The sequence below is a fragment of the Lactuca sativa genome, chromosome 5, assembly GCF_002870075.4.
Source record: "Lactuca sativa cultivar Salinas chromosome 5, Lsat_Salinas_v11, whole genome shotgun sequence".
In the NCBI taxonomy this organism is placed as follows: Eukaryota; Viridiplantae; Streptophyta; class Magnoliopsida; order Asterales; family Asteraceae; genus Lactuca; species Lactuca sativa.
Genome location: NC_056627.2, coordinates 316,262,925 through 316,285,279, shown reverse-complemented (window position 1 = coordinate 316,285,279; position 22,355 = coordinate 316,262,925). Strand labels below are relative to the sequence as shown.

The following is a 22,355-nucleotide window of genomic DNA, read 5'->3' as shown; positions in this document are numbered from 1 at the left end:
ACCTAGGAGTCGAAAACCATCACAATTTTTATGCACTCCTTACACCGAGGTATTCGTTTTATTTATAAACTGATGATTTTATGTTTATGTGAATTATCTATCTTTATGTGAATTATCTGAAAGATATACATTTAAACATATGAATATTGTTTTTAGTTGCACACGACACCGAAACAAAAAAGAAGAACAAAAAAGAAGGTTGGTACGAAATCAACATGCCCCGTTCCTCCTCCAGTTTTTGGTGTTGCTCATGACTTCTCCATGTTGCGCCTGCAACCTTACGTAGCAGGCGGTGAGGATGTCATCCAAAATTATGTATTGCATTCATACGATGTGCAGCATCGTTTGTTTAATTTCGTGTTAGATAGAGATTTTTGGAGCTCATTGTTTGGGCATACACACGACGGATGGTTGGAGTCAGCGGTAAATAAATTGTTAATTAATTCTTTTAAAAGTTAATTGTTTTTTAGTCAATAACAAAAGTATCATGTGTGCAGCATATAACCATTTGGTACCGACTTTTGATGGAGAGACGGTTTGAGAGCGACCGACATACAATAATGCCTCCAAATTTTTTTGTTTCTCATGCTTTGGAAGAAGGACAGGACTGGAGGGCGTTTATGGCTGGTATTGCTACATACCCTAACTTCATGGTTGCTTGGTGGGATGTTGATACGGTAAACTTAATAGTTTATATTGAAAATAATATCGTTTTTTTGTTATGTTTTTGTATTGTGATGTTTTTGTATTGTGATGTAAATAAACATAATTTTATTTTCTGATCCTTATACAGGTCTTATTGCCGATTCATTCATCCCCTAATCATTGGCTATTTGGGGAACTACGATTAGCGTCAATGGAAGTGCATATTTATGACAGTCTTGGTAGAGGTGCTTATGAAAAATTCCAATCCGAAGGAATCTTTTCCAAATTTGAACGTCGGGTGGCAAATTATTTGGACAAGATTAAGTATTGGGCGCGGAGGAACATCCGAAGGATTCCATTGAATATGCAATTCATTTATGAAGAAAATGTTCCCCAACAAAGTAGTCATTTGGGAGATTGCGGTGTTTTTCTTTGTATGTTTATGGAGCAATTGGTTTCAGGTCAACCAATACGTGTTCTTATTGACCCAAAGAACGCAGCTTTAGAGTTCCGTCTCCGGATGGCAAAAATTATTTGGGGGTCTAGTCTTGCTCCTCTGTAGTTGGATTATATTAAATGTATATACAAATTAATGTTGGATTTCATTATTAGTTTATCTTTAGAGTTTACTCAACGGATGACAAAAAATATAACGTTACGACAATTACAACAATTTAATGACCTACTAATTACTTATCAATAAATTCAACATAAGAACGACCACAACTTTTGTTTTAACGTTACAAATACAACAATTTATTGACCAAACAACTTCAAAACCATAAAAACAATATTGAAAAACTTACAACTTGTAAACAAGAACTGCCAAGAACAACACCCAACTACAAACCAACGCTATCTTTAACTTCTTATTTTCTGATTGAAAGAGCTTATTAGAGTTAGCTACTTTAGCTATTACCATAGAAGATTGGTCCTTCTCTTCATCAACCCAACTGATAAACCCGCATTTTGGTCCCTGTTAAATTTAATATTCACAGTAAGAAAATAAATTTGTGTCATGTAAACACAAGGGTTTAAATTTGAATGACGGTAAGAACATGATACCAAATACGGGCAAGCGTAGAACAATCTTCCTGGGTTTTTAGCTGTACCCGAAATCCTAGCGATACGTTCTCCTCCACAATTGCAGTATGCCATTAGCCTTCTTATTCTTTTAAATCGGAGTTACTTTCTCAGTTAAATTTTTTCATAATGAGTGACACCCATTTATAGAATAAATCATATAACGGACAATTCTTTTTGACTATGAAATAAACTGGTTTGACTATGAATTCATAAAAGTTCAACTATGAAATGCAGACAAGTACATTTTGTAGTATTGTCATGTCGGTCAGTGAAATTTGACTATGAAATGAACTGGTTTGACTATGAATTCATAAAAGTTCAACTATGAAATGCAGACAAGTACATTCTGTAGTATTGTCATGTCGGTCAGTGAAATTTGACTATGAAATGAACTGGTTTGACTATGAATTCATAAAAGTTCAACTATGAAATGCAGACAAGTACATTCTGTAGTATTGTCATGTCGGTCAGTGAAATTTGACTATGAAATGAACTGGTTTGACTATGAATTCATAAAAGTTCAACTACGAATTTAAAGGGTTAAACTATGAATTTTGATCAGTAGAGATACAATATCTTCTATTTATAATTCCATTTGTGTGATCATTGTAGAGCACAATTATCGGTATTGAAAATGAGTAGTCACAGCCAAAGAACCTTTTCTCAACTACCAATTTTCTTGCATAACCTTCAAAGAACAAATCCTAATACCTTCACAGCCATTAAGAAAACCGATAACAACCGCTTTCAATTCTGTTTTGTGGCTTTAGGTTGCGTGGTATAACATACTTCTTTTATTGAGTTATACAATATTTCATGGTAATCTATGTCGATTAGTTCTTACATAACACTAATATGTCTTCGTTTTTATGTAGATTCGTACCTTCCTTAGGTGCATGATACCGCTGATATATGTAGGTTATTTACCCCTTCTTGGGAGCTTTCTGACAACAATGTACTTCGCAGTGGCTTTAGATGGAAATCATGAGCCACTACTCTTAGCACTTGGTTTGGGAACCTTACAGTGTGAAGAATCATGGAGATGGTTCATGATGAGGTTAAGAGATTGTTTAGGTGAGGACACAGAGGTTGGTTTCATAAGCAACATGTGTGATAACATAGACTTTGGTGTTGACAGTGCCTACCCGGATTCCTATCATGGATATTGTCCTAAAGATATAGCTCGAAAGATACGTGAGTCTATCGGACATAACAATACGGAAGTCGAATCGTTGTTTTGGAAGTCATGCAATGCATATAGCGTTGATGATTTTTACTTGTGTTTCGAAAGGTTGCAAAGTACATGTAGGCAACCACCTTTCTGCACCTTGCTTATGAGTCCAATTTACTGGCTTGACGATATACCGATTTCAAAATGGACAAGAGCATTTTTCCCAAAAATACGTTACAATGTTAAATCGATTGACGTCCCTGAAATTTTGCAAATTATATCCTCACGTGAGTTTCCTATAACAACGATAATTGAGTTAACCACCACGTCGATAAAATCAAAGTATGCTGAGCGGGCCGAACTGGCTGGTAAGGGAGATTGTTATGTTTTGTTTTTTTTATTGTGCTGCTATTTTTATTAAAATATCAAATTTTACAGGGAGGTTGTCTGGTGGGTTGACCCCTTACGTTGAGAGTAAGGTTCAAAAAAGTCTCAGCAAGTCTTACAATTGTAATGCAAAACGTTTGTATGGGGATACATTTGAAGTCCATGACACTTTTGCCACCAACAACGTACAACTTGAACGAAGGGTATGTAGTTGTGGTAAATGGCAAAAAAGCGGTATACCATGTGGCCACGCTATAGCATGTCTAAGAACCCGTACATCTGAGTCCATTCAGAGAATGGTTGAATACAAGTTCACTAATTATGTGTATCGAGTTGCATATGGATCTGAGTTGGTGAATGGTATACCATCATATGAGCATTGGGAAATACCAAATGAAACGGTGGTCCTGTTACCTCCCTCAATGCAGTAGTTATTCATGTAGCACATTTATGTTTTATGTAGTATTATGTATTAGTTTTTTATGTACTCTGTTTTTATTTTACTGCTGTGTTACGTATTAGTTATCCATGTACCCAGTTTATTTTTTATGTCGTATTATGTGTTAGTTATTTATGTACCCCGATTTTATTTTATTGCTTTCTAAATATTGGCTATTGAGGGAACAACATACATTAAAAGAAATGGACGTTTATTAAATAGTAACGACTAGACACATACAACAACAAGCAACTTAAATAACGAAAAACAATTAACTTAACCAACATGCATATTAAAAATAAGGGACATTCTTTAAAACATTCCATGCATCTAAGTGGGTAAACTCGCTACCATCGTATTGAAAGCGGTATAGTTCCAAAGCCACCTGTCGTAGAATGTCTTCATCCGTATTTGCATGTTCGTTATCCAACTCGTTATAAATACGTTGAAATTGTTTCACCTTCATTTTCATATCCAGAAACTTCGCTTTGACATCTCTTCTTCTTCGATATTGAGTGCGGTTCATTAAATGGTGAAACAAATGACAGACACGAGACCAAAATGATCCGGCACGAACTTGTGGGGGACCCGGTGGAAAATCCACCTCTACAGTTGTAATCCAAGCTTGAACCAAAGCGACCTCCTCTGCGTTCCTCCATATACGTGGTGAGTCCATAATTGCAAGGAGGGAAGTAATAGAATACAATTACAACGGATATTGAAATCTATTTATAACGACTCCTTACTTTTCCTGGTGCAATGAGTTGTCAACTCAAACAGCAATGTATTGTGTTGTCATTCAACCGGGGATGAATTGTCAACTCGAACAGTGATCTGTTGTGTTATAAGTATAGTACACTGCATTCGTCAGTTAATTTTGACTATGAATTGCAGACATATTAGAAGTTTGGACTGCGATTTTGTGTAGAAACTACTATAAATTGACCCTAAGTTACACGCAAAACGTTATTAAATTAACCAATATAGTTGTTCAAATATTGTTTTTTAGATTCTACCCTCTTTGTTTCAATCCAAATGACTTCTATATCATGGAGCAATGAAGAGTTCTTGGTTCTTACACATGCTTATATTCATGTGTACGAGACAAGCAAGTTGAATGATCCAATGTTTTGGAGCCGTCTAACAAATATTTTCAATGCTGCAAACCGAATGGCTACAAGAAACGATCGTGACGAACTAGACATCTTAGCAAGATGGTATGAAATGAAAACCGAAGTTCTATTATTCAACGATCTTTATACCAAAATTGACGACGCCCGTCTAAATGCTACTGAGGATGTCATCTTGGAAGCTGCTAAGGAGGAATACAAGTCATTAAGTAACGGGTTGGAATTCCAGTTTGAAGCCCCTTGGAATATTTTGAAATATATCCCGTTTGTTTAAAATCTATTTTAGTTTATTATTTCAGTACTAGGTTATTTTCATGTACTAGGTTATTTTCATGTATTTCTTATGTATTTCGTATGTATTTCGTTTGTTTAAAATCTATTTTAGTTTATTATGTGAGTACTAGGTTATTTTCATGTATTTCGTATGTAATTCGTATGTGTTTCATATGTTTAAAATATATTTTAGTTTAGTATGTGAGAAACTCGTATGATTAAGTTGAGTTAATATATATATATATATATATATATATATATATATATATATATATATATATATATATATATATTTTAGTTTATTATGTGAGAAACTCGTATGATTAACTTGAGTTAATAAATGGCCATTGCATTAGTTATCAAAATATATTAGAATACATTAGTAACAAGATTCCATGAACCATTAAAACATCACAACAATTACATGAAAAAAACAACATAATACGAACAAAGCATTAACGTAAAACACAAGTCCATGGCTTATTCTTAACACAAATTAGAGCGGTCTACTTGAAATACTGTTTATCTCTAACAACCTTCCAAACTTCCTCATATTCGAAGTCTCTGCCTTCATGCTCAAAGATGTAAAACTCTGTAACAACTTCCAAGAACTCTTCTTCGTCACGACAACGAACATTGTTACGTTTCGCATAACTACATGCTCGATTGAACCATGTCACTTCCTCCTTTACATCCGTCCACTTAGTAACAACATCTGATTTTTCTCTTTTTTGCCCTTCTCCCATCTCATGGTTAAACAAAGATGTGATGCGACTCCATTCATCACCAATTAGGCAATGCGGGGGAGCAAGTAACGGTTCACCATCCTTAACACTTAGCCAGCACCGTGTTAGAAGTAACACCTCGTTTGTCGTCCATGGCCTTTCAGAATTGGAACCAGGTAATTCATTCGAAGAACTTGCTGCATTCGACGGCATTTCTAATAATGGGAATTTGTTTCGTTTAGGTGATTTGGGTGTTTGGTTTATAGATCTTAAACATCTATTTATATAAATAAATAGACTATGAAATAATACTTTGACTGCGAAATGGTTATATTTGGACTACGAATTTCAGCTTTATGCAGTGTTTTGTCATGTCAAACTGTCATTGATCTCTTGTCACTTAAGGGACCCACTGGGATGTGCAGGTTACTACAGTGACTTGTCATTACTGTCTAGTCATTTCAAACTTGGACTTCTCATTACTGTCTAGTATGTATAAATACCACTTATTGCTCCAGTTTAATACAACATCGATTTTATTATGAGTTCCTCACACAAATTCGAAATTTGCTCATGCAACGAAGTAGATTGTTACTACTGTGATTCGGTAGACCCTTTTTTTACACCCTCTTCAGCCGGGTCATATATGTCACATGAAAATTTTGAAGAATTAAAGAAGGCTGAAGCACAACAAGAAGAGGACAAAGAGTCATCCCGACTTCTCACTCAACTTGCTAATGATATAGGTTCGGAATGCAAACAAGCTGAAGAATGGATTGACCTCAATAAAAACAAAATCAAAGAGCATAAAGATTGGATAAAAAAGAGTAAGAAGGCAATCAAAACGACTGAAAAACGGCTTGCTGAGAAGGATGAGCAGTTGATACACATTATGGTAAAAAAGGATCGTTTCGAAGACAAAATGAGAATTAGGGATGACTATATAACGATGGAGAAAGAGAAGTACCCGTTGCAGTTCCCTGAGTTTAAAAATTAGTTATAAAGTTGTTGTAATATTATCATGAAACAGATTAGCTTGCCAAAGGATCGTTTGTTGTTTTTTTTAAATAACATGTTGTAACTGTTAAAATAAATCTGCAAACTATATTTTATAATATAAAGGCTTCATTCATTGTTATAATCAACAAACTTAACTAAAATATGAAAGCATAGCAATGTCTTGTAAGAGTTAATAAAAATATTACAATACATAATAAGCTAACAACTCGTCATTACTCTTAATTTCAAGGTTGTTTTATATCAAAATCAGCGTTATGGGTTTGTGAGCAACCCGCTGAACCACCAATATTATATGCCATTTCTGCAGTAGAAATTATGTGACCTGCTCTGCTACCAGACGCCCTTCCAGTACAATTATTTCTCGTGTGTCCTAGTTGACCACATGTAGAACACTCTTTTATAATTGGACCCTCGCCTTGGGATGGAATGCGGTCTGTGTTTCTTGGCCTGCCTGGCTGACGTTTATCCATTATAGGTGGCTTAACAATCATCAAATCATCGGGGATCTCCCATTCGGATGGCTTCGGCAGAGGGTTTATTGATTCCTCATATGTTTTCCTCAGTGTTTCGGTAAAGTAAGCATTTAATGCAAACCTCGAGCAGTCTTGGTAATTGTTCACTGTTAAACATCTTATGACATGACCACAAGGTATCCCATCAAGTTGCCAATGCCTACATGTACATGTCATATGTTGAAAATCAACAATCACATTTTGTGCCCCCTTTTTGACCTCGCATTTCGTATTTGAGATCATGCGAACATCCCATTTGGTAAAATTTTTCTTGTTTTCTTTTACAACTTCATCCGCCCAAGGGGTAAGGGTTGTTGTTGCTTCCGCTAAAAAAACAGCCAAAATGAAGAAGTTAAAATCAATAACATCGAAACTAATAAAACATTAATATTACAAATTTACGTAATACCTGCAAAGTTACGTCTTTGAAACCACCATTGTTGCATTGTAGCACGAAAAAAATCAATCAACATAAGTATTGGCACCTTACGTGCGTGTCTAGATAATGCATTTATAGACTCCGCACTGTTGGACGACATAAGATTGTATCGGTTCCCTTTAAAATGTGCCCTTGACCAGGTTTCTGGATTTATACTTTTTAAGTACTCCCATACTGGTTCTTTTGTCTTTTTCATAACATCCATGGCAGCATCAAAAGCATCAACTGTGTACGCCCTACACGCCTCCCAAAAAATTCCTTTAACCGTCTTACTCTTGCCGAATCTAGATACTATGTTGAAATACAAATGGACACCACATATTCCATGATGAGCGTGAGGAAAAATGTTGGCAACGGATGTTGCTATAGATGGAGACCTATCAGATATAATTGTAAGCTCCTGCATATTTCCTATGCAATCACGTAGTTTTTGAAAAAACCATGTCCAAGAATCAGTACACTCATTTTTGCATATACCATATGCAACCGGTAATATTTGATTTTGTCCGTCCTTAGTAACTGCAAGTAGCATGGTACCTTTGAACTCGCCCTTTAGGTGAGCTCCATCTACTACTAGGGTCGGCTTACAAAAATTGACAAAAGCTCGTACCTACAATACATTGTATATCTATTCAAATACACCAAAATAAATATTAAAAAAAAATTAGAACATGATAATACTAACCGAGCAACCGAGTGCGACGTACAAAAACTCAAACCGATCATCAGCATCTGTTTTAATATGTGTGACAGTACCCGGATTATGTTTGGCCAAGTTGTGACAATACGCCGGAAGTTTGGTAAAAGAATCCTCTTTCGTACCCCTTAACGACAACAATGCATATTGTTTCGCACGCCATGCCTGATGGTATGAGATATTGATATTCAATTGAGCATTCATATCATTAACAATTTCTTTTCCCCGATAAACTCTACTATAGTCTTCAGCCAAAACATCAGCAACATATTCACCCAAAACATATTTGTTTGCTTGTCGATGATTAGGTTGCAACAATGTTGAAGAACATGTGTGTACATCAACAAATTTATTCACTTGGAAAAGTCCATCAGTATTTTTAATTGCTTTTGCTCTTAGTAACCAAGAACAATTTTTCGAAACACACACAGCTTCATACCTTGATTTGGTGGATCTACTTGTCCTCGTCTGGAAACCTTCTCGAAGACATTTTTTACCAATACACCGCTTTAAAAGTTCTTTGTTTTTAAATATACTCTCACATTGAATCTTTTGAAGATTAATGTCTACCATCTGTGTTGGGATATCTTCATTATTATCAACTGGCCATGTTGGTACAGGGGGCATACCGTAAAAAAGGTTATCGGGATACTTAGTTTTAACTTCATCACCCAACTCATCTCTATCGGAATTACTTTGTAGCTCGGTTATATCTAAACATACATCACCAACATCAACATAATGCCCGTAAACATGATTTTTTTCATTTTTTTGAGTTGAATTTTTTTTCTTTTTAGTTTTATCTACCACACGCCTATTCATAAGTTTAACTTCTTGTTCGGCAACATCATCACAACGACCACCAACATGATTAAGATATGTACCAACATCATCATCACCAACATACTTGTAATTCTCGGGATCCACATATTGAATAGGTGAATAACTAACATTAACATTTTCAGCAACACTGTGAAACTGAGGTACACTAGGAGTATTGAAAGTACCTATCGGATCGTTGCTCCCTTTAAAACTGCATAAATTACCAACAAGTTCGTTTCCAATTTCACCGCCCCCATTAACCTCCTCAACTTCATCAACCACCACAAACACTTTCACAGCTCTTCCTCCACTACATTTGATTACGTTTATCAACATTCTAACATCCACGTCTTCAACTATAGCTATATAATAATTTAATTCAGGATGGTGGAAACGAAGACTAATTCTATATTTGTCTAACAAACCAATTTTGCTTCTTACCATAGATACAAAATCACTATAACTAATATACTCAGAAAATATCAAAGCAAATTCAGAAATACCTCCCTGTGGACATATGTATTCCAGATTAGTTCCATTAACTTGCCATCTCCCACCGGTTACAAGACAAACCAAATATTCAATCATTTTTTGAGCAAATTGTAGAGATAGAGAGTATATCACAAACCAAATAACAACCAAAATGATATTTTTTCTACAAAAATTTTTATATAGCAAAGCCCATTTCGCAGTCAAACCAATTCATTTCGTAGTCAACCTTAAAAAAAAAAAAAAAAAAAAAAAAAAAAATATCAGCATTTCGCAGATAGGATCAGAGGATTTCGCAGATGGGACCTATTCCATCTGCGAAATTACCCCTATTTATACCGAAATTTATTAAAAAAAAAAAAAAAATTCTCATCTGCGAATGTACAAGTGCCTGAAGCACAACTGTGCTTCAGGCACTTGTACATTCGCAGATGAGATGCCCATTTCGCAGATGGGGCCTTCTCACCTGCGAAATGGGTGGCTATTTTTGTAATCCCGATTTTTTTTGGCTATTTTTGTAATGCAATTAGTATAATTGGCTATTTTTGTCATTTTCTCTTTTTTTTAATAAATAGCGAATTATCATTTAAAATCCTGGACTTAAAAAATTACACTATTTATTCAACTCTTGAAGATTGTAATTAGAATATTAATATTAAGTGGTGAATATAAGAGCACGATGACCAATTGATATATTCAACATTGATATCGTGGACTTTGATATCAAGATTTTTTCATGTTTGACGTACCATAAAACTATTTTTAATTAGTGGTTTGGTTCTACTAAACACCTTGTTGAGGTTTTAGAATTTTTTAAATTGTTGCAAACTTTCATTATACGTTAAGTTTTAATTGGGTGTTATTCTCAAGGTTTTGAAGGGTGTTGTAATTGTTTTATATAACATTCATTTTGGTATTTGATAAATAAGTCTATAAGATAATGTAGCTCTAATAAATAAATTGAAAAAATATTTCACTTGGAATTTTCGTTCGTTTTTTAAAGTAAAAATATAACGAATTAATAAAAAAAATGACACAAAATGGCAAATGAAATTATTGGGATATCAAACGAAACGATATTAACGATGTTGGGCTGATAATGAAGAAAAACATTTCAGAGGACCAAAGTTGCATGTAATGAATAGTGGAGAGCAAACATTTATAAATTGGTATTTTAATTGAAAGAACGCAATCGCATACATTAATGTTTTCCCTCAAAAATTGAAATAGAATTCGCGAGACCAAATTTGGCGAGTTTGTTAGAAAACAGAAAGACGTGTTTCCGGTGTTTTTCATGATCTGAAAGCCTTTCATCTCCTCCGATCGCTGGATTGCCGTTCTGGTGCCCGGCGGTGGGTCATTCCGATGCCCTACTACGACTCCATTGTTTCTCCCTCGTTGCCTGCTAACTGTGTATTTGTATATATTTGTATAATCAAAGATGGCGTATCGTAGAAGGCAAGGACTTTCTAGGTCTTCCACGTTTAACGAAGGGATTCTCCATCCGCGAGACCAAGATGACACCACCACATCCTCCGCCGCAGCCGCTCCTTCGTCACCTCTCGCCCCTCAGCCAAACAGACCTACCGACCCTCGTCTCCAATCTTTTCAATCCTCCGGTGCCTTTCACGCCTCTTTCAAAAATCGAACCAAGGTTTTTCATTACTTTTACTTTTAGTTTATTTTCATGCTAAATTACAAGGTTTTCTGTTCTATTCTTGTTTAACAACATTCATACACATATGTGTGAATGAATGAATCTATATAGATAAATTTTCCCCGTGTTAAAGGAACTGCATAAATGTCACAGTTGTGTGTATATATTTGATATTAATTACCCCTTTTTTCCTTATTTCTAGCTTTAATTGGTTTGAACATTATTACGATTTCAGTCAGGATTCGTAGAAAAAAAAAGTTCTGCTACGACATATGATTATACTTCAATGAAGAGCACAAATGAACCAGGAGGCTTTTGGGGCGTTATAGCAAGGAAAGCTAAATCCATTCTTGATCATAATGGAAGTCCTAAACAATCAAATACTCCTAACATTGCGAAGCCAGAAGCAGTTAGTTTCTCATCAAGTAACCAGGTGCTATATCACTTTTTGCATTTCATATAGTTTCTTTATTTGTTGATTGATTAATGTATACCACATTATCAATTAGCTAGTACTGTATAAGATTTTTCATATATCAGTAAAGATACAATGTTGGTTTGTAGTTCAATGGTATTCAATTTGAGCATTCGAAGAAATTGGAGGGTCCTCCAAGAGTAAAGATTCATGGTTTGGATAGACTCACATCTTGTTCCCTCAATCAAATTGGTGAGACCATTGGGAATGCTTTGGAGGTAAATTAATCTTGTTATTGTTAGTTAAAAGTAATTATGAATTGTAAATGTTTATAGATATCTATCAAAGTAATTATTTTAATTTTGTTACATTTAGGAAGGAAATAGAAAAAGCATGAGAGACAGGAAAAGCGATGAGGAATTGATGCAGGAATTAATGCAGATGAGAAGAGGCAGGGGAAAGAATAATGAAGGAAAGAAAGTCCAGATGGATCCAGAAACTCAACTGAAGGTTTCTCGCGACGTAAGGTGGCAAATGCATGCATGAATCATGATGCATCATGCATGCATGATGGACATGTCAATGATAATTAATTATAGTATATGAGATATATCATATCATATATGTATGTATGTATGATGGTGGTTGTTTGTTGGATTGCATGGGTGACAGGTGGCAATTGCAACAGCTGCCAAAGCAAAAGTGCTTCTTCGGGAGCTGAAAAGAGTGAAGGCTGATTTGGATTCTGCAAAAAAACGATGTTCTGAGCTGGAAGAAGAAAACAAAATGCTCCGAGATGGCGACCACCCTGCACATGCACATGATGATGATGATGACATGGTATGTATGTATGTATGTATTTTAATTTAATTAGTACTATTAACGGTTAGTATAATTGAAAGAAATTAATTAATTGGATTGTTTATTTATTAATTTAGATACGGATTCAGCTGGAGACGTTATTAGCAGAAAAAGGGCGTTTGGCACATGATAATTCAGTGTACGCACGTGAGAACAGGCATTTGAGAGAGATAATTGAATACCATCAACTGAGCATGCAAGATTTGGTGTATTGGGATGACGTCACCCAAGAAGTTCAAATTGACCTATCTACCCCTGCTTCTGCTTGGTCCCGCCCAACGGATCCGGATACCTCCCAACGACCACGGCTTACTACTGCTAAGAGTGTATGATCGATTTTTCAATGTTTATGAATGGATATTATTAATTAACATTAATTAATTTATATACATATTTGTTTGATTTTAATTACTATTATCTTTTTCTTTTAGGTTTTCTACCAATTTGTTATGATTGTGGCATTCTTAATTCCATCATCTTTTTTCTACAGTTTATGTGATTCTTTATATACAACAGCATATAATAAATAAATAACTTCTGTCAAGATAAGTTCTCAACATGGATTCGAAAAACACACAAACAGATCACCGCTTCTTCATACATACTTAAACCTTCAAATGGAAAGTGTAGGGAAATTAAGGCCATTTTTTATTTGAATACAAAATAAGGAAGGAAGAAGGTTTTCATCTTGATTAAAAAGTTGTTAATACATCTTGGTTTTAATTTTTTGGTTTCTTGCCTATATTTGTTTAGTTGCTTTTGTTCTTCACATTTCTTTCTTTCTTGATCTGTTCTTGGTTCAATGCCTGAGAAGACATCCACCGTGTGGGAGGGTTTATAAACAAATAATAAAATAGTATAAAACAAATGGTAGTGGTGGATTCGGGTCGTTATAAAATTGGTGGCCTAAGGGTGGCGGTTCATGGTGGCTGTCGGTGAAGTGATGTGACCGGAGGTGGTTATGGCCTGATGGAGAGGTATTATCTGGTGAAGGGAAAGAATGGTGAGGCGGAGATGGGCTTTGAAGAAAGAGCGAGAGTGTAGGGGTATTTTTCTATTTCAGTAGTTATTAAATATTTATATAACTATTTAAACCCTGTAATAAAAAAATGAAATGGATAAAACCGTCTTTTTAGTTTGAAGAATCAACAACAAAACTACTACCAAATCTATTACTACATTTTTTAAAGCTTTGGATATTAACTAGGTAAAATAAAAAACAAATGACTATTTTTGTAATTTTGTCACTTCCAAATATGTATTGTAAAAACAACAAAATTCCGAACAAATTTATAAACTAATTAACTTTTATAGAATTTTCCTACCTCAATCTGTCTTTTTACCATCACAACTTTATTTTAACATAAACCTGTAATTTAAATAAATTTAAGATATTTTTCACACTTTCGAACTGTAGCACCAATACATCTATCTGCACACTTCCACAACCCTACTCAAGAATTTTGTCCAGTCCATCACTACACATATAATATCATACAGACTTCCTCATAAAACACGTAGTGAATATACCCAACAACCAAACAATGGCGAAAGAAGACGAGGTGATTCTACTGAATTTATGGGCAAGCATGTATGGGATGAGGATCAGGATCGCTAGCTCTTGCTGAGAAGTGTGATTCATATGAGTACATAGAAGAAGATTCAAGGGAAATGGTCTTTAGATTATCGAATCTTTTGTCTAACACTGTATAAGGAAATGTAGGTATACCAAATTGGGAGGAAGTTGTACACAACAAAAGGGGAAGAACATGAGGCATCCAGGAAAAAGTTCAGTCATTCCCTTAAACTGATTTAAGCCTGAATTTGGAGGTGATAGTTTCGAGTACCTTCATAAAGATATGAACACGCATATGCACTGTAACTATTATTTGGATAAAGAAAACAAAAAGAATAAAGATATTATTTTTGCTAATTTTTGTTGTAAAGGTAGACAATAGTTGAAGACTTTGTATCCCACATCGGAAGGGTGAAGGAAGCAGCGAAGAGAAAGCTGTGTATAAAAGAAGAAGCCAATGAGCGGAATAAGCATACCTTTCTCGGCCTTTTGGCTAAGATCAAGTGTAGTATCTGTTCTTATCAGTTTAATATCTGATATGTGGGCCATCGGCCCACTCGATATTAATCTTATTTTTTATGGGGGAAGGCCCATTACAGTAGCTTGCTGCTGGGGTTCTTCAAGAGTCGCCTTGGTCTTACACTACTGCCAAGGCCTGGCTCACCCCTCCAATTCTTCAGTTGAAACTTTTTTTTTTGTTTTTTTGGTGTATCTGTTAGTTCTCATTCTGATAATTTTAGCTAACTATTGCTATTGTAATTCTTCATATTCAAAGCTTCAAATGGAAACTTTTAAGGAATGAAGGGCATTTTTTATTCGATTAGAAAATTAGGGTGGAAGAAGGTATTCGCGTCTTCATTTAAAAGTTGTTATTACATCTTGGTTTTAACTTTTAAGTTCGTTAATGCAACAGAAGATGATCTACTGTGGGGGAGGTAAGATGGTTTATAACGGGTCCATTTTTTATTAATATAAACATAAAACAAATAAAACAAATGGTAAAATTGTAATTTTTTAATATCTCCAAAATGTTTGCTCATTTGGAATTTCAATTTAGAAATTTGATATTTATGCATTGCGCTAATGCTACCATGGATTATTAATGAACAATAATATTTGTAAACAAAGTTATAACATAAGGGTCTATTTTCAATACAAATGAATTTCATAAATAAATAAAAACACAATGAAATAAACAAGTTTTGTATTATAAAGGTAGGGTTTGGCCATCGATTAAAAGTCATGACTATTAAACAGCTTTTAATTTGACATTAGTTTATTTTTATTTAAGACTTCTTTCCATCCACACACAAACACCAACAATAGAAAAAACTAGTCTTCAAATAGACCCAAAAATTCTGGCTGAAATAAAGCTTGGTTCCAAAAAAAAAAAAAAAAAAAAACTCGGTTGAGTCATTACTAATTCGTAGCCAGATAAACATAACGTAAACATTATGTATAAAACTACTATTGCAAATGCAAATGTTACAAATGCAAAGAAAATTATTAATCTTACTGTGTAAACATTATAAACTATTTAAATTACAAAAATGAATCATTTATATTTACTGTTATAAAGATTCAAACACAATACTTCACTTATCTATAAGAATAATACAAATATATAAAACCATCAAAATTTCAAAAAATGCATCATAAATTGAAAGCCCATAAACACTCTCGATTTAAAGCGAAACTGATTCTATTTACAACGCAATCAAACTTATTATGGTTTTATTCTAGAAACCAAATTGTAACACCGAAAATACATAGGTTGTGTTTTTAAAATGTAAAATGTTGAAATACAAAATTAATTATTATAAAATAAAAGGCAAAATGCAGAAAAGCACAACTATTTATCTATTTACATTCTAAAAAATCATTATATTTTGTTTATATACAAAAAAACTCTTACATTTTCATTACCTTTCACATAAAACCAAAATATCGTTTTTCAAGAAATTACTGCTTGTTTTGTGACATAACATTTATCATTTTTATTTTTAGGTTAACATTAAAACAAAAATAAGTGAAGTTGCCTCTTGTCTAAGGTAAAATAAGCGACATCATTTTTTTTTCAATGACAACTTAAAAACAAACAAGATAAATGCCATGATACAAAACAACCAGTAACTTCTTAAAAAAATAAATATTTTGGTAAATCTAAAAGGTAAATGAAAATATAAAAGTTTTTTCTGCATATAAACAAAATTTAAGAGTTTTCTCGAATGCTGGTACATAAATGGTTGGGTTTTATGCATTTTACCCTTCAATAAAACAAAGTGTTAATTGGTAATTTGGTTGTTACAGAATAATTACGAATTTCGTTGATTTATAAGGGATAATTTCTCATTATATATTAGGTTATGACAAAAAGCCAAAGTTGGTTGCTATTATGAAGATATTGTCCCAAGATGATGAATTATATTGTCATTGAATTAAATATACAAAAGTCCTAATCAATGATCGGAGTTAAATATTGGGAACTATGTTCCTACGGCTATATTGTCATTGAATTAAATACACAAAAATGCCTAATCAAAAGGACCATAGTTAAATATTGGGAACGAAAGTGTGTTCTAGTAGAATAATAGTTTATTCTAAAAAAAATAAGAATATAATCTAACAGAATGAGGGTGTATTTTACTAAAATACACTATCATTTTTCATATTCCATGCAACTTTATTGTATTTTAAGTGAGTGAGTCAATAAACAAAACACGAACCCATATATGAAAACATACATGCGAATCTATTTTGAAAGAATGTATTATTGACAATTATGGAAATTATTTAATATCTATCTTTAATTAATTAATTAATTATTTAATTTTACTAAATTACTATTCGTGCATTTTAGCTCACATTAAATGTTAGAAACACATGAACCTAATCATATATATATATATATATATATATATATATATATATATATATATATATATATATATATATATATATATAGGGTGAGGTTCAATAGAGAACCATAATTAACCAAGGAACCAATCTTTTTTTCAACTTTTAGAACTTATTTTTTTATAAAAAAAAACTAAAAATACAGAAATTCATAACTTTTTATCTTTTTTCCAATGATATAAAATTTGATTTTTTTTACGTCAAATTCACAATGTGAATCTTCGAAAATTCACAACGTGAATCCGAAAAATATTTTTCACATTCACAATGTTAATATATGAATTTAGATATTTTTAGATTTTTTTTATAAAGAATAAGCTCTAGAAATTGAAAAAAAAAAGATTTGGTTCCTTGAAAAACCCATAATTATGGTTCTCTATTGAACTTTTCTTTATATATATATATATATATATATATATATATATATGTATATGTATATAATATCTTCTTCTCCTCACTTACCAGAAAGTTACTAGTGGAACACATTTCCTAAGGATGGTGAAAACCCAGTGGAGTTGATATTAGTTGATGTGGTCATCTCTTTATGCGTAAAAATCCTCCACCCATTTGTGTATGACAAAAAATTGTTGTGTACGAATCACTTCCCTTATCCTAATGAGACGATGTTTATTCTCTTTTCTAAACCCCTTTTTTCACCATTAAACTCTAAATAGGGCGTCTCATGGTATTTATAACTACTCATCCAAAAAAACACCATGATATTATTTCAAAAAAACTTCAATTAGTTATCACTAATTTCCCCTTAAAAATTGGTAATATCACCAAGATTACAAATATTTATCATTTATGTTAAATAAGGATTTAGGAACAAAAAATCGCGATGTACTTTAAAACTAATCATATTATTCATACATTGATTGATAAATCTCAATCTCTTGTCATAACATCCCCAAATTCCATAATAAAATTTCCATTTAAAAAAATTAACCAATTAAAATATTTAGCTCTAAAACCATTAAGTAACATTCCTTTGATTAAAATTGTACATTATAAGAGTTAAATTACAAAACCATGGAAACGAACATCTTCAATGCATGAGTACAGTCCCACTGAACTCTTCTCACGAACAACTTGCAAAACATTTTAATCACAACTGTAAGTATAAAACTTAGTGAGTTCCCTAGTATACCATATATATCATCATACATACAATGCATCCACATACAGTCCTCGGCTCTAGCGTCGTCCGCCCAACTCTCGTATTAACTAGCATATAACATACACAACATTCATACATAAAATAATGGATATTTTCCAACACCAAGCAAATGTTATGGGCCAAATCATAGTCTTACAGTCACTTCCTGCCATGGGCTACCCCCATCGTCTTTCCTTGCAATGCCAAGGGACAAATCCTGTTCTTACAAGCAAGTGACATAGGATACCCCCATGATCTTTCATATAATTATCATCGACTACCCCATGGTCTTTCCTTGCAATGCTAAAGGCTAAATCTTGGTCATACAAGAAAGTGTCATGGGCTACCTCCATGGTCTTTCATACAATTTCCATGAGCTACCCCCATGGTCTTTCCTTGAAATGCAAAGGGCCAGATCTTGGTCTTACAAGCAAGTGCCAGGGGTTAGATTGTAACATCCCAATACCAGGTAATTTTATTATTGCTTTTATCTTTATAAAAAATTGCATAATTGATCCCTTCAGGAAAAAGGCTTGCATTTGTGGTCGTGCGCAGGGCGTACTTAAAGAGTACACGCATCATGCATCATGGAATCACGGGTAATCCGCTAGTACACTGGGCGTACGTGTGGTACGCCCGACATACTATCTCAGACTCCAAACCCTAATATTAAGGGTTTCTCCCTATTTAAACAACATTGTGTCCCCATCTGATCATCCTTATCAGCCACCATTCCCTCCCCCAACCCTATTTTTGAGTCTAAGATGCTTGTGTGGGTTTTGTGAACTCATTGAGTGATTTTGGTGCATCTAGTTGAAGGAGACTAGAGAAGAAGGAGTGGGTGCTAGCAAGCTTGTAGATCCATGAACCTTTCCTCTTTGTGCATCATTTTCAGGTATAAAGTTTATACCTTGATAAGTTTTCCATTTGATCTATATGGTTGAAGTTTCATGAACTTTTGTCCCCAGGATTGAGCTTGTATGAGTTTAGAGCACTTTATGGGCTTGTAGCTGTCCTTTCATGCATTATAAGACTTGTAGATTCATAAAAATGATTACTTGATCATTCCTTATGGCTCATGCATGAGCAAAATAGCTTAGAGTGTGTTGTAAGTTAAAGTTTGTTGCATTGGGACTTTCCTAGCTATGCAAAGGCTTAAAGTCGATGACTTTATGGAATAAGATACCTTAGGATGGTCAGATCTGAAGTTGGGGGCTAGATGTCTTAATGGATTAAGATAAAAGTTGGCAAGTTGAAATTGGCGGAGTACACCGTGTGTACTCTTAGCTACGCCCCCGATCCATACGTTGTTCGAGTTGTACGCCCCGCGTAAGAAGAGGTACGCCCAACGTACAAGTTGGGTAGTTGACTTTTGTTGACCTTGACCTTTGGTCAATATTTAGGGTTTTGGACCATAGGAAGGGCAAAATGGTCTTTTTCCCCTTAAAGGACTTATCTGTGGGATTGGGACTCGTGAGTTGAGTTTTGGACCTTAATTATTAATTAGTGTTAATTATTTCGTTGATTAGGAGGAGTCTAGTTCCATATTGTTTTAGAATTTAGAGTACAAAAAGCTAAATGTGAAAACACTAGAGAATACACGCCACACCATCAAATCGGGACCTTGCCATTAGGGTTAGAAGTACCTGAAACAACCAACAAACTGTAAGCATACATTTAGTGAGTTTCCCAAAACACACATAAAACATAATCATATAATGTCATGCACACATACATATCAACTTGCCATAGACTCCCTCCATGGTCTTCATATGGAATGCCATGGGCTACCCCATGGTATTGTATCCTCGAGCCATGGGATCCCCCATGGTCTTGCCAAATGCCATGGGCCCTCCCATGGTCTTCACATAAAACCATACATAGATCAAATAGCAAACCATTACATATTCCCATCCTAATCATCTCATATCAATTAATGGGCCGACCTTGGTGCCTTCGACCCATGAGTGTAGTGAGAAGACTCACCTCAATACTGAACAGTAGCTAAATAAATTGGGACTCCAGATATCCGCTCTACACAAACCCTATAACAGAAGCAATTCCTTAAATACAACTCAAAATGCCCCAAAGCCCCTTATAGGTCAAACTTGGTCAAAGACTAAAATCAAAAGTCAAAGTCCACGACTTGAGTTGACTTAACTCGCCGAGTTGTCCCTCAACTCGTCGAATTTCTCCATCATCTGAACAGACTGGGAAAAATCCCATCAACTTGTCGAGTTCACTAATGAACACGTCGAGTTGGCCAAAAATCCAACCTCTTAATACATTAAGCTGGTTCCATCGAATCCAAGGACTCCAAATCTCAGATCTCTTCCAAAATGATATCTAGAAGGGTAAAGTTTCCAACTTTGCCTTAAGAACCATCCATAATGAGTCAAACCCACACTCTAGGTTAATTAGAGTGAGTCTTAATCCATTAAGCCCTTAAAATTTCACAACATAGTCCCAAAACACAGATATGGTGTCCAAAGGTTGGAAAATCACATAAAATTTCCAACTTTACATCCATGCAAGATAAAATACACTTTAGGGCTTAATAAAGACTTAATGAGGGACTTATTGCATGAATGGAACTTAGAAACCAATAAATTTTGCAACTTTAAGTCAAGAGGAGTCATGAAGGGGTCAAATCTAACTTATTAACCCCTGGAAACCTCAACATCTTGGACAACCCAACCAAAATCCCAAAGTCAAGCTAAAACTTCAAACAAAGAGATCTAGATGAATACAAGGCAAGATGTCGACTTTATACCTCAAGAAGACTGCTATTGGTGAAGAGTTTCTGGATCTATAATCCTTCTTCCAAGCTAGATGCTTCCAACTTCCAAGCTCCTTCCAAAGAATCACCAAAATCAATTCTCCAAGCACACCACAACTCACACACTCAAACTTGCAAGGTGATATACGCACTTATGGTTTCTGGACAAAGGAGGCTGGTAAGGAGGCCAACCAAGGGGGTTTAGGTCTTTTAAATATGATGCAACACCCTAAAATTAGGGTTTGATCCCAACCGCTAACTCGTCGAGTTGGGACACCTCAACTTGTCGAGTTAGGTCATCAAAACCCGTGGCCACAATATATTCTCAACACGACGAGTTGGAGCTCCCCAACTCATCGAGTTCCAACAATGATTTCTAATATTTTGAGAAATGTTTTATACCCGGACCAAACGTTACATGCAAATATTCTATTTTGACTTTTCTAAAGTTAGTTTTATTTTTCTTTATTGTTCAGATTACAGATTATTTATACAACCAAGACATCATGTTTATTGCTTGTGATATATTGCAACACGACACTCATCAAACAACATATACAAATGTTTTGGGTTAGATAAAAGCAATCATCAAACAACCGGTATGTTTTTTATCTTCAATTTTAATGAATGTGAGTCATACATATAACAGGAAGAAGAAGAATGTAGAATAGCTATGCAATAGAAACATGAAAAAGAGGTGAGAATATTCACCATACCTAATTGAAGAATGGATGCCAAGTTCGATGTTTTATGTTCTTTTGCTCTTGCACGGGATATGTAAATGAATGGAATCGTGAAGTATGAAGCAGGATAGGTGAAAATATTTAACCAAGATAATCGAAGAAACTGTTTTTAAAATTTAGATATATTACGTTAAGGTAGTGATCATCAGTTGGAATAGATAATTATGGATAGTAAATGTGGATTTATATTGACTACTTGTGTACCCGCGCAAAGCGGCGGCGAGAAACAATTTTCTTTCGGTAATTAATTTCATTCGGAAACATGTTATATTTCTAGGAACATTATTACTGTTATCCGTTTGTTTTATGACAATATATAGTTGTAACTCTTGCAATACATAAGTAATTGAATTTTTATTGTCCACAAATTATGCTTATTTACGGAGTTATTTGTATCAAATAATTTTATTTAAC

General features: G+C 34.2%; 2 protein-coding genes and 1 non-coding gene across 3 annotated transcripts; all 3 read left to right on the top strand.

Annotated features, from left to right (window-relative positions):
* The first annotated feature begins 280 nt into the window (after positions 1–280).
* On the top strand, positions 281–1,460 carry LOC128125945 (uncharacterized). Its single transcript, XM_052763576.1, has 2 exons — positions 281–677; positions 794–1,460. The coding sequence occupies exons 1-2, from the start codon at positions 525–527 to the stop codon at positions 1,205–1,207; spliced, it is 567 nt and encodes a 188-aa protein (XP_052619536.1). The 5' UTR covers positions 281–524; the 3' UTR covers positions 1,208–1,460.
* Positions 1,461–11,041: 9,581 nt separating this feature from the next.
* LOC111904947 (uncharacterized) lies at positions 11,042–13,205 on the top strand. Its single transcript, XM_023900645.3, has 6 exons — positions 11,042–11,489; positions 11,728–11,925; positions 12,057–12,185; positions 12,283–12,429; positions 12,580–12,747; positions 12,846–13,205. The coding sequence occupies exons 1-6, from the start codon at positions 11,277–11,279 to the stop codon at positions 13,098–13,100; spliced, it is 1,110 nt and encodes a 369-aa protein (XP_023756413.1). The 5' UTR covers positions 11,042–11,276; the 3' UTR covers positions 13,101–13,205.
* A 1,611-nt stretch (positions 13,206–14,816) lies between these two features.
* LOC111904951 (U2 spliceosomal RNA) lies at positions 14,817–15,013 on the top strand. The gene has a single exon (XR_002854681.1). It is a non-coding gene; the product is annotated as a U2 spliceosomal RNA (small nuclear RNA).
* Positions 15,014–22,355: the final 7,342 nt, after the last annotated feature.